The 13101-nt window shown below is 41.8% G+C and overlaps 1 protein-coding gene and 1 long non-coding RNA gene across 3 annotated transcripts in view; one reads left to right on the plus strand and one right to left on the minus strand.

The window, feature by feature from the left end:
- Positions 1-1603: 1603 nt before the first annotated feature.
- On the minus strand, positions 1604-12501 carry PEX2 (peroxisomal biogenesis factor 2). Of its 2 annotated transcripts, XM_034763161.1 has the most exons (3): positions 12253-12501; positions 10049-10137; positions 1604-2701 (listed from the first exon to the last, which is right to left on the minus strand). In XM_034763161.1, the coding sequence occupies exon 3, from the start codon at positions 2682-2684 to the stop codon at positions 1767-1769; it is 918 nt and encodes a 305-aa protein (XP_034619052.1). In that variant the 5' UTR covers positions 2685-2701; positions 10049-10137; positions 12253-12501; the 3' UTR covers positions 1604-1766. The 2 variants fall into 2 exon arrangements, with proteins under 2 accessions (XP_034619052.1, XP_034619051.1); XM_034763160.1 differs by lacking the exon at positions 10049-10137 and having other exon boundaries at positions 12253-12499.
- Positions 12502-12643: 142 nt separating this feature from the next.
- The window catches only part of LOC117873596, a 43845-nt gene continuing 43387 nt past the window's right edge, over positions 12644-13101 (plus strand). The window contains exon 1 of the long non-coding RNA XR_004644771.1: positions 12644-12747. This is a non-coding gene — a long non-coding RNA (uncharacterized LOC117873596). The remainder of the gene's footprint in view (positions 12748-13101) is intronic.

A 13101-nucleotide genomic window follows, 5' to 3' on the forward strand; every position in this document is an offset into this window, starting at 1 on the left:
CATCTATCGCCCCACCACAGTTAGGGAATCCCATTGCAGCAAAGCCATCCACTATGGCCTGCACATTTCCCAGAGTCACTACCTTTCGTAGCAGCACCTGAGTGATTGCTTTGGCTACTTGCATCACAGCAGCCCCCACAGTAGATTTGCCACTCTAAATTGATTCCCGACTGACTGGTAGCTGTCTGGCGTTGCAAGCTTCAGGGCTATCGCTACGCGCTTCTCAACTGTGAGGGCTGCTCTCATCTTGGTATTCTGGCGTTTCAGGGCAGGGGACAGCAAGTCACAAAGTTCCATGAAAGTGCCCTTACGCATGCGAAAGTTCCGCAGCCACTGGGAATCATCCCACACCCGCAACACTATGCGGTCCCACCAGTCTGTGCTTGTTTCCCTTGCCCAGAATCGGCGTTCCATGGATAGAACCTGCCCCATTAACAACATCATCTCCAAAGCACCGGGGCCTGCGGTTTGACAGAGTTCTGTGTCCGTGTCCATGTCCATGTCCTCATCACGCTTGTCGCTGCGCTGCCGCCGCCGCTGCCTCCTCGCCTCGTTTTTCTGGTCCTGGCTCAGCATAAACTCCACGAGAATGCGCGAGGTGTTTACAATGTTCATGACTGCTGTCTTGAGCTGAGCGGGCTCCATGCTTGCCGTGGTATGGAGTCTGCAGTGTTCACCCAGGAAAAAAGGCACGAAATGGTTGTCTGTCGTCCGTTGCTTTCATGCAGGGAGGGAGGGAGGGAGGGGTGAGGCTGTACCCAGAACCATCTGCGACAATGTTTTTTGTCTCATCAGGCACTGGGATCTCAACCCAGAATTCCAATGGGCGCGGGAGACTGCGGGAACTATGGGATAGCTACCCACAGTGCAACGCTCCAGAAATCGACGCTAGCCCCGGTACTTGGACGCACACCGCTGAATTAATGTGCTTAGTGTGGCCGCATACATTCGACTTTATACAATCTGTTTCCCAAATTCGAATTATATAAATTCGGATTAATCCCGTAGTGTAGACATACCCTTAGTAAAGTTTGACTACATTTATTTCAGAAGCATTGTGGCTGTAGAGCAGTGTAATTGATATCCAGTGAAATTGTGGTTCAACAATGGAAATAACCAAAGAAAGACCCACATTTATCACTGGGATATGAATGCTATACTAAATGTTTATAAAGGCAATAAAAGTACCCTATGACTTATAATAGATTAGGGTGGTATCCACTTAGTAGCCTGGAACAGTAGATGCATTTAGTTGGGACAATTAGGGAACAGATTCACTGCAATGAATTTAAACTGACTTAATGGTGCATAGTGGCAAAAACTGTTTAAAAAGGTAATTTTAAGCCTATTCCCCCAGTAGTAAGAACATGAATTGTTTTTTGCTGATATATCGTGGGGTGCAGCTCTCCATTTTCTTTCGGTGGTCTCACTACTTTATTATAGATGTTAATGAGTTACTTACCTCAAAAGTAGTTTACCAGGAATGTCTTTTATGGCGATTATATAAGGTAGTTGATGAAATATGTGGATAGCTACCAACAATATAGTCCCATGAATCTTTGATTATAATTGGAATAATGGTTAAATTACAATTATTAGTATATGGAAATTAATGTCAATACAGACTTTATTATATCACAGACCTAAGACAGAGAAAGATCAAACTGCTGTAAACAAAGAGGACAATGATCAATTTAATAGGGTTCTGAATAGAGTAGAGTAAACTGTATAATAAAGTATGTGCTTCAAGTGCACTGCAAAAAACTCTAGAGGGTGTGAACTTCTGTCATTTCAATTTTGTATTTCAATGGCTGAAGATTGTGTGCCTCTGTACCACACTTTGGACAGGTAAAATACATGTCAAATAGGCAGTTGCTTTTAATACAATAGTAGCAGAAAACATGTGAGCAGCCTATGGTATGAGGCATAGTTGGCCACTCCCCACATACAGCACATTCCTTGCAATGTGCTGCTAAAGAGTTTTCGCTATTGGAAAAAACTGCAATAGGCAAAGACCAAGATGAAATTTTGAGTTTGAGCTTTTGCATGTTAATGAGTGGTAGAAGATAGATTAGAAACTCAGCAAAGCCATGCCATAGAAGTTCCCTGTTCATGTAGTCAAACCCTATTTGACGAACATTCTGAGGCCTACAAAAGACAGATCTAATTCCTAAAATACGTTCGGTCAATGTTGCAAATTTTCCTTTCTGAAGGAAAATCAGAAAGTTCAGTAGTCCACAAAGTTTTAAAAGTCCAGCTACAAAATTAATGAAATACTTGGTTCTGAAGAATGACTCTAGTTGGCGACTGCTGAATAGATCATAGCACCTTTCTTCCAACCACCTTCCGCCAACAGTGCATATAAGATACCATAACTTCTGATGTTTGCTCAATGGCTGATATTTCTGTGTTTGAGATAAGTCATTCTTGTACTGAATATTCAGAATAGTCTGTCCCACAGTTGCATTCTTAGAATAGATGGTGAATCTCCACAAGAAAAGCCATAAAAATGCTTTTACTTCTGGTTCAATGTGAGCCAACAGCCCTGGCTTAAATCCATGAAAACAGTTGGAAAACTGGGACCAAACTAGCTGCTCCAAGGCTTTGTTTAGTTCAAGAGCATCCAGCTGACTTATTCTGAGCACAGGGTTCACTCTCTCTGCATTACTGCCATTGGAAGTCATGTCTTCACCACAGCTTTCTAGGAATAAATACAGATAAATTATACTATAAGCTTAACATTTTGCATTGTTAATACTTTAATACAGTTCATATAAAATTGTGAACAACAAAATTGAACAAGAAGCAACAAAGCCATCTCTTTAGGAAATATTAACACAATAGTACACACTGCAACCAGCACCATTTAAGAAGTGTCATATTAATAACTTTCCATCTTAAAATTACTTAAATTGCACTATTATTCCACACAGTAACACAGCTGTATCCTCTTTGAGCTATTCAGGATACTAATCACACATTTAGTGCTTCACTATAAGACTTAATGCACTGCCTGATGCTAGAAGAGTGTTGAAATACTAAAATGAAGAGGAAGATTAGCAACAGTAATTGTAAAACAGTACGCTGGTTTATGGAACTTAATGGGGCAAACAGGTATAGTAAGTAAACTCTTGGGGGAGGGCGGGGGGATGTAGTGAAGACAAACCTTGCCATATCAACACATCACAAGTTGCTGATAAACTATATACTATAGAACAGGGGTTGGCGACCTTTCAGAAATGGTGTGCCGAGTCTTCGTTTATTCACTCTGATTTAAGGTTTTGCGTGCCAGTAATACATTTTAATGTTTTTAGAAGGTCTCTTTCTATAAGTCTAATACATAATGTAAATAAGGTTTTTAAAACATTAAGAAGCTTCATTTAAAATTAAAATGCACAGCCCCCCAGACTGGTGGCCAGGAACCAGTCAGAGTGCCACTGAAAATCAGCTCGCGTGCCGCCTTTGGCACCCGTGCCATAGAAGGTATTAGGAGATCTGAGAACTATGCATAGAAGAAATATGGAATGTAAACAAGTTGGGGATAATAAAGCCTTTAAAACAAAGACAGTGATATGTTTAAAAATGCTAAAAAGATCAAATAAATATTCAGCACTCACACAAATTATTTTACAATATATCAGTGATGCCTGCATGTATTTTCTAATCTCTTTTGACAGGTGCAGGGTTTTACTACTGGTTGTATAACAATTTTTCTGGCAAGATGATTAATGTATGCTGGTAACATCAACTAATGTGTACTCTTTTCCTGCTTGAGTATTAGAATGAAAAATAAAAGTTATCTTAAAAAAAATAAATAGCTTGGTGCATATGTAATCATATTAACAATTCTGTGCAATGGGAAAACAGTAGTATACAGTACAAGGGCATCAAAATCATCTTGTATAAAAGTCATGGCATAACATGTCTCAGAAATGCAGGATTCTGCTGTGGGGTGCCTGATGTAGTGGTCCTTTTACTGAGATACAACAAATAAAAATGAGTTGCTAGGAGGCCTAGTGATCTAATAAGTGCACAGGTTGCTACCACAGATTTGGGGTTTTAAACTGAGTTCCTCACAAAACAGACCAATAGGACTTAATTGCACTGTGGAGGTAGCATGTTCAGTTGATTTAGAAAAGTTGGATAGGAACAGAATGAGTCTCTCCAGAGAACAAAAGCCTGAAATGGAATTTACCAACTCTAGAGGGAGCTGCATCCAGTCCTTATTTGTTAAAGAGAAAGTTGCCATAACAGAGGTTTTTTTTAAGAGGTGAATGAATTCTCCTTGAACACCCCCCCCCGGGGGGGGGGGGGGGTAGGGGGGAAAGAGAGGAGAGAAGAGAAGGAGAAATGGGCACGTAAGTAGGGAGAAAAATACTGGCAAAACTGTAACAGTTCCAAAAGCTTTAAAAGTGATCTACATCTGCAATTCAAAGCCCAAATTACAAAAACTTTAGAGCAGTATTCCTTTCTGTACCTACTAGGAGACTTAGGCCTGGTCTACATTTGGGGGGGGGGGGGGGGGGAGAATGATCCAAGTTGCACAACTTCAGCTACGTGAATAATGTTGCTGAAGCTGACATACTTCGATCGACTTACCGTGGTGTCTTCACTGCAGTGAGTCAATTGGTGCGGCTCCCCCGTCGACTCCGCCTGCGCCTTTTGCAGCGGTGGAGTACAGGAGTCGACGGGAGAGTGCTCGGATCGATTTATTGCATCTAGACTAGACGTGATAAATCTACCTCCACTGGATTGATTGCTACCTGCTGATCCAGCGGGTAGTGTAGACATACCCTTAGTACTATTGCAAGAAACACATTGTTAAGACAAATCTTGCAGCAGATGTGATTAGCTTTTCCATGTGTGCTCGATAGAAACAATATTAAAGTAAAGGAGATCAGAAAAAATTCAAGATGTTGGCATGCTAAGCTTTTTTCTTGTTGCCTATGGGTATATCCAATCCTCAAACTTGGGGTGTAATTCCAAGTTCAAGGAGACATACTTTGTATTAGCTCTGATCAAACTAGCACACTAAAAATAGAGTAGTTGTGGTGGCATGAGCAACAGGAGGGGCTAGACAGCCTGAGTATGTACTTGTCTGAGATGATGGGTACATACTCGAGGAGACTAGCCATTCCCGCTGCTTGCGCTGCCATGAAGTGTAGTCAGACTCCATGGCAGTGGCTAAGAATTCTTCTGTTTAAGTCCTGGAAATGAATTTATATATAAGTACTTCTAGATAATGTAAGCCACAACAGACCATCTATTAGCATGGGCTCTTATCCAGCAAACCACTTAAGCAGATGCATAATTTTGACTTTAATAGGACTATTCACATGCTTAAAGTTATGCACACACTTAAGTGCTTTGTTGGATTGGGGCCATACATCACACTCATTACCCTCCATCACTATGACTGTGTTGAAGAAGCCTGCACTTAACTAGGGTTGTTTGGACATTTAGAATGTATATTAAAGGAAAGATTCTGAAGTTGCTCCCATTGATTTCAATGTTATCCATATGTGAACATCAAAAGGTAGAATTTGAAATGCCTATTCCCATCTGAATGATAAATATGTATGAGAATCTCAATGGTCTTGTGGCTAACTTTTGGTGAAATAATAAGCCTCCACTCCACATATTTCCTGCTTTGCAGCAATGGTGGTTTCTTATTTTACTCTGTTTTTATCCACTTTTATTTTTAAACAGTGGCAACATAAAAGGTCTCCTTTGATTACTTTCCCTTCCCCAACAAAGTTATTTCAATGCTTTGTTACATTTCCACTTTGTATTGTTGTCACAGATACTGGCCCTACCATTGGAACAAATATGCAGCCTGGTATCTGTACCAATAAATAAATAAATAAATACACCACCTACAAGTATCATCATCTTTCAGCTTGTATTTTTTCATTGCAATTCTTCATTTCATATTCTTCTGTTTTATACCGATCTCACCAAGAATCTTGTTTTCCGCCATGCCGCCTAATTAACTTCCATTTCTCCTAGTCCCTACTGCTTGTTATTCTCTTTTCATCATCTTGCTTTAGATCATTTTAAACTAGTGAAGGGACCAGAATTGTATACCCAATAATAAATAAAGACAAACACCAGTGTTAAATTTAAGTACATCACCAGGCTAGGAGTACATGAAGGGAACGCTCAAGGCAAAAATCAAGAACAGATAAACAGTATAGTACAGTCTACTAAAATCAGTGTGATTAAGTTGTTACATAAATGTTAAGACAAAATGATTTAAAACTAAATATTAAGATCTCCTGCTGACATTTTATCACCACAGCCGATTTTTTTTTCTGTGAAATAAAAACAATCAGTTTTCCAATAATAAAGTCTTTTCCTTAAATAAGCCCATGCTTTGCTTTTAGTTTTAAAAAAAAAATAACCCAAGAATCTCTTCTACAGTGCATTCCAAAATAAAAAATTGTATATCACAAAGAAAATAGGAATTTCTCCAATTAGATTTTAATGCTGTTATTGAGTATTGTACAAATTATGAATGAATATATTTTATTTAGAAACATATTATTGACAGAAATCTATCAATAGTAATGTGAGTATTGTCAAGGGCCTGTCAATATTAATGTAATTATGATTAAGGGGATAACATGGATTTTAGCTATAATACCAAGTAACATCTCCTACATTGCTGCTATCAATATAAGCATTATTATTGACCTGTTCTGAGACACTCAGTACTAGATGTATTACCATTAGGCATATTTGTCAATGCATTCTGCCTACAAACATTCTACGTTTAAATTTACAGCCCTATAACCTTTGTCAGCAGAAATGCACGAATCCAAGTAATCTCTAAGGTATCATTCTCCCCTACCCCGCCCAGCTATTCCCTTGTAATAAACTAATTTCCACAGTTCCAATGTCACTGCCATCTTGCTCCCCCTTTTCTATCATAATCAACAGAAATATTGCATTTACATATTATTTCTATGCATAAGCTTTGATTTAATTAAGTGTTTAAAAAACGTTCAAAAGAAAACATTAATTTTTAAAATGTGTTCTGTTCACAACTGTTGTAATTAAAAACCTCATTTGGAATGTGATCCTGGCATGCTTTAAATTAGTAGGAGCATTCCTGTTGACATAAATGGGTTCAGGATTGAGCACTTTAAAATGATCTCTCTTCTGCAGCAAACTGGGGGGAGGGATAGCTCAGTGGTTTGAGCATTAGCCTGCTAAACCCAGGGTTGTGAGTTCAATCCTTGAGGGGGCCACTTAGGGATATGGGGCAAAAATCAGTACTTGGTCCTGCTAGTGAAGGCAGGGGGCTGGACTCAATGACCTTTCAAGGTCCCTTCCAGTTCTAGGAGATATCCTATCTCCTAGAATTTAAATTAAGTTAGTCTTCATGTCATAAAAAAACCATATAGGAGACAAAACAATGGCATCCTGATGGAATTTAGGAGGATACCTGTTCCAGAAAAAAATCGCAAATACTGGCATTGGAAAACAATTTCATAAAACTTTCACTACTCGATACTGATTAACGCAAGCCTTCATTAGTATACATGGCTATACAGGAGTCCAAGATAAGAAAATATAAAAGAAGTAGCCAGTGTCCAAACATTTACTTTAATATCTTAATCATTAAATCACAAAGGAATGCAAGCCCATGGTGTGGACATCAACTAGAACTATCAGCCCCAGATAGTACCCAATAAAACCAGAAGTGAATCATCCCCTTACATGGAAGGGGGACTTGGACTACTCTTCAACACTACCCACCCTGAGATTGGGCTCCATACACAGGAACGTGGTAGGCACTGGGCATACTGGGGAATATTCACATCATCTCCCCTCCAGCCCTGTAGGGCCCACCTGGAATAGATAATCAGCAACTCAGGCTCTTTTCTGTAGTCCCCAGCAGGTGTCACAGGGAAGTGCCTTGTTAGTGCAGATTCAATGGAGCCATATTATGAAGGAGAGGACGCCATGGAGGGCCAGAGCTAGTGCTGAGACACTAGGCTTCCACACAGATAGTATAAGATCCTCCAGGTTTGCAGCTGGCCCAGTCCACTCTCCCCTTTCCCTCCAACTGAGCAACAGTGGAGTATCTGCAAGGGGATCCTCATGGAGATTTCTTCTACCTAAGCCCCCCCTCTTTTAGATTTTTCAATGGGAGGGGAAAATGTGGACCTCAGTTTTTAAGACATCACTTTTAAATGAGAGAGAAAAATCATATTCCAAACAATCAGTATTGAAAACTCTTGTTTACACTACAAACGCTTTGAAATTATAGCTAAAACCCTAGTGTAGACCCTTTATGCCGACAGGAGTTTTTCTATTGGCTCAGTTATAGCACCTCTCTCAATGATATTAGCTATTCTGACAGACACTCTTCTGCTAGCATAACTGTGTCTACAGTGGCAGTTTTACAGGCACAGTTATGTTGGCTGGGGTGTGTGTGTTTTTTTTCACATGCTGACTGACATAGCTATGCTGACAAAACTTTGTAGTGTAGATCTGGCCTTATAAACACAATCTCTGAAAGACTAATGAAAAACATCTTACACCTTAACATTTGTTTATACACCGTCCAATCTCATCTAGTGAGGGCAGAAGTACCCCCAGCTCAAAGTAACGTTGGGGCCCTGATTGCATTATTTCTTAGCCACTGTAAAATTAATTTGTCATCTGCCATTAGCTCATATAACCTTAAAAATGAATTTCCATAACTAAATTTTTTACACATCAATTAAGTACTTTTTATCATCCAAAAGAATATGGACTTGTTCTCTAACCATAATACTTCACACTTACATAAGGGATATTGGTTTCATTTGTTAGTCTCTAAGGTGCCAAGAACTCCTCGTTGTTTTTGATAAGCGATATTGAATCACTGACAATATCTAATTATTTCTCCCAAAATTCCTGTCCGGCACAGAAGTATTATCTGCATTTTACAAACGGAGAAACTGGTTTAGAGAGGCTAAATAATTTTTCAAACAGAAAGTCAAGTTTAGAATCAAGTTTAGAACTCAGATTACAGATTACTCAACCATTTGCTCATTCCCATCTTTGGTTATTTATTCTGTTTCTTCCCCAATTCTTCAGAGTGAACAGAAAACTGATCAAAAGAATGAGACTCTGGCCTTACTACTTCCTATTTAGTGCCAGACCAACAAATTCAAGACACGAGTGCTATTCCCAACTCTAACTCATTAAGCCTAGATGTTGTAAAACAGGACAAGAAATTAGCCACTATTCTGAGGCATCTTAAATATCTAGAGACCACAGGGAAAGACGGAAGTCTGGGGACCCCACGGGTGCTGGGGGGCGGGGGGGAGGAAAGGGGGGAAGTCTGGGGGCACCACAGGTGCTGGGCGGGGTGGCGGCCCACAGCACATGGCCTGGGACTCCTGCTGGTGCTGGGGGTTGACAGGGCTGGCAGACTCACTACCCAGCTCCACGCAGCTTCCTGGAAGCGGACGGCATGTCCCTGCTGCTCCTAGGCCCACAGCATTTGTGCAGGCAGTGAGCCAAATTCTGCTATAAATCCAAAATATGTTCACTGGAGTGAACTCTTCTGGTCTAGTCAATGAAATACATTGCTTTTAGAAGTACAGTACTTTCTTTTAACATAAGTAATGCATGTCTGTCCATTTCATTTTTTTGTTATTGAACATATATTAGGATATGATATCAAAACTGCATGTGTGTCTGGAATCACTAGTCAGACTTAATTGGCCACCTGTTTACATACTGAATTTGCTCATCTCACTCAATGCACACACTTTAAAAAAAAAAAAAAAAAAGTTTAAGCTGTTGTCACTGCCAAGAGATCCTGAAATGGTTTCTGATTAAATAGATATGATAGTTTTGTGTCAAAATAAGTATATCTACTGGTGAGCTTTTGTTTAATGTTAATTAATTTGAAGTGGAAGCTCAATTATCAATTTTTTTCTCTTAAGAGGCAGAAGGTAGAGTATATTTTGTTGCAATACAGCAGAGGTGAAAATGAGGTCCAGGTCCCATATTTTTTCCTTGGTAAACTTTAAAAGGTACTTACTTTGTTCATGTTCTCATGTTTCTTGGCATTGATTGAGCACAGTACATAACCTTCTTGAACTTTCTTCCCCCCCAGGATTCTCTTTCAAGCTGCCAGTGGCAAAAAAAGTAGCATTTGGTAATTTTCTGAACCCCTATTTTAATTTTCTATAGGCACACTTGACCTTCCCTGGTCTTTAAAAGGCCATCTCTTGACTTGCCACCGCCATAGTTAGTGTTACCGTACAAAAGGAGATCCAGAGATTAAAAATGGGAGTGTCAACATCGGAATGCAGGAAAGTGCTTCTCCCATCCTATGCTAGGAAGTCTCTGGAGGAGGCAGAATGATGTACAGTATAAGTTTTTTAATTTAGTTTATCCATAAGTCCACATTTGGTTCATATGAATCTTGAATTACAATAAATGTCATTGACCCAGTTCTCTGCACGTGAGTCACTGACTCCTTTATGAAAGAAACCCCTGACTGCTAGTAGCTGGATAAAAGGGGATGATCCTTCAATAAATTTCCCTGTTCTGTTCATTCCCTCTCAGTGGTTGGTGCTGATGTTTGTCGGAAGACCGCATACTGGGCTAGATGGACAATTGGTCTGACCCAATATGGCTATTCTCATGTTCTTATTCTTTCAGAAGAAAAAGAGGAATTTATTTTTTTTGTTCCAAGATGATGCTTTTAAGGTGCATATTAATAACTGTAGTGGATATTCCAATATGGATACTATTGACTATTTCCATAAGGAGTGCTGGTGGAGGAGTTAAGTCATAGTTGTCAAACACCTGCTCTGCATAGTTGATCTAGTGCTCCTGACATATCTATGTGGCCTGCATGATCTATTCAGAATCTACTGAAACATAATTTAAAAAAAAATTCTAGACATCATGGTTATAAAGTTAACCCTCTAACTGCAAAGTGAGTAACTGATGTGATAATTTCATAAGTCTGTGGACAGCCTGAAACAATAGATTTCAGGTATGAATTCCTTCACGCCAATTAATCTAATGGGAATATTAATTCCAGAGACAAATGCTGACACAAATATAAATATTTAACAATTTTATTGACGATCACTTAATCGGATGAGCTGGGGATGATGAAGACCACACATGAATGGAAATTGGGAGCTACTGCACAGGAAAGAAAATAGAAGAGGGCTATAAATAGAGAAAACAGGATGGGGAAAGAAGAAAAATGTAGAAATTCACTCTATAAAAGGTAGAAATAATGGTGGTCCTAAATGTGAACATTTACCTACTCTGAGATGTTGACTTGTGAGTTAATAACAAAGTTTAATATACTACAACCAGGCCCTTTTCCCTGCACAAACAGTGCACCTCAACCTTTGTGCAAGTTTACCACTGATATCAGGGGCAGAAGTGGACGGAAAGAGAAATAGGAGGGTGATTGCTATGGACTGAAGGGAATGTACAGTCCTAATTTTTTTAACCCTCGTCTATGAATTAAAAATAGAATTCAGCGGTCTTCAAAAATAAGTTTAACATTAGCAGGTTAAGGGATAAAACTGTATTCACTATGTAACCCTCATACTCCACTCAACTGGTCATCAGGAGCCCAAGTGCTGTCCAAGTGAAACCAGAGGGCAGCCATCCTCAGCAGAGAACAGCCCCAATGTGTAATGAGCATAGCAAAGACTACAACCCCAGTATGTAACACCCCATCTTAATCCTAAAGGTCTAGTGGTCAAACCCTGGCCTGCAGGGTTCCTATAGCTGCCACTTTGGACATGGCACATTCCAGGCTGGGTGGGCCCTGTAGTCTCTCCATAGGCCTCCATCAAAGAGAAACGGGCAGGAGATCAAAGGCCGCACAGAAGAGCTAGAGGAGGCTTTCCTATCACCACTGCATTGTGACCCCTGCTGCCAGCCAGTCACCAGTTGGCATAGTTGGAAGCCTATTAAAATTGATGCCAGGCCCAAGTCTTTGACTACGCCAGAGGCAGTGCCTGAGCGCTCCTAGTCCCCCAGGCAGGGGCAATTCTGGGGCCATTAATGGTGAACTTTTAGGGAGGAGGAGTTGCCTTCCTAGGTCTGAGAAATAAAAACCTGAAATTCACTAGAATAAACAGACCCCTCCCCGCAAGACACTTCCGCTCTGGGCGCCCCCTGGCCCGCCACAGCTTCCCCCTCCCCACTGCCCCGCCGCATCCTTATTCTCCCCCGAACTCCTCCCGCGGTTTGCCCCAGACTGACCTCTGCTGCTGTCCTGGCCGCTGCCCAGAGCAGCCTGGCGCGGAGGGGCGGGCTCGGCCGGCCCGCTCGCCCCCCGGCTTTCAGGCGAGGAGAACCTGAGCTTCCCTCTCGCCGCCTACTAGTGGGAGGCGAAGCAGCCGGTGAGCCGGCTCCCACTCGCCCCGCCGTGTGGTGTCAGGGCTGGGCACGGTGGCCCGTCTCCCGACCAGGCCGGGCTCAGCTATTAACAGCAAGTTACAACCCGGATCATAGAGCCCGCGCCTACTGCCTAGAACAGCCGTCACACAGCCCAACAGATACCACAGACATAGAGTCAGCCGCCTAGAGTGCCCCCGACTAAACAGGAAATGCCATCGAGCAAAGCTTCTCCTCGCCTAACTTAAGGGAGCCGGGATAGTAGCCAGGCTCGCGCTTCCGGGGCTCACAGCGGTAACAGCTATTTAAATGACAAACCATTCAACCAATCAGAGGAAGGAGAGCAACTGGCCAATGGGGGTGAGTTTGATAGGAAGCGACTTGACGAGGCGGTGTGGGAGGAGGGGAGCGCGGTAAACTCTGCGGAGAGGGCTGGGGGCTGCGGGGCCTGCCCGGGCGCCTGCCCCGACTGTTGCTTCAATGTGCGGTCTGCGTTTCGTTCCTTCTCCTGCCACCCTTTAAAACGGTGTGTTTTGTAGCAGCGGCCCGTCCCCGCCCCGCCCCCTCCGGCTTCCGCCAAAATCATCCCCGACCCCCCCCCCGGCAAAATCACCCCGGTCCCCAACCCGCCCCCATCCGGCCTCCGCCAAAATCACCCCCCCCGGCAAAATCACCCCGTCCCCAACCCGCCCCACATCCGGCCTCCGCCAAAAT

This window comes from Trachemys scripta, chromosome 2, assembly GCF_013100865.1.
Source record: "Trachemys scripta elegans isolate TJP31775 chromosome 2, CAS_Tse_1.0, whole genome shotgun sequence".
Taxonomy (NCBI): Eukaryota; Metazoa; Chordata; order Testudines; family Emydidae; genus Trachemys; species Trachemys scripta.

Coding starts and splice junctions, on each gene's coding strand:
- PEX2 (XM_034763161.1), bottom strand. CDS start 2,684: ATGACTTCCAATGGCAGTAATGCAGAGAGAGTGAACCCTGTGCTCAGA.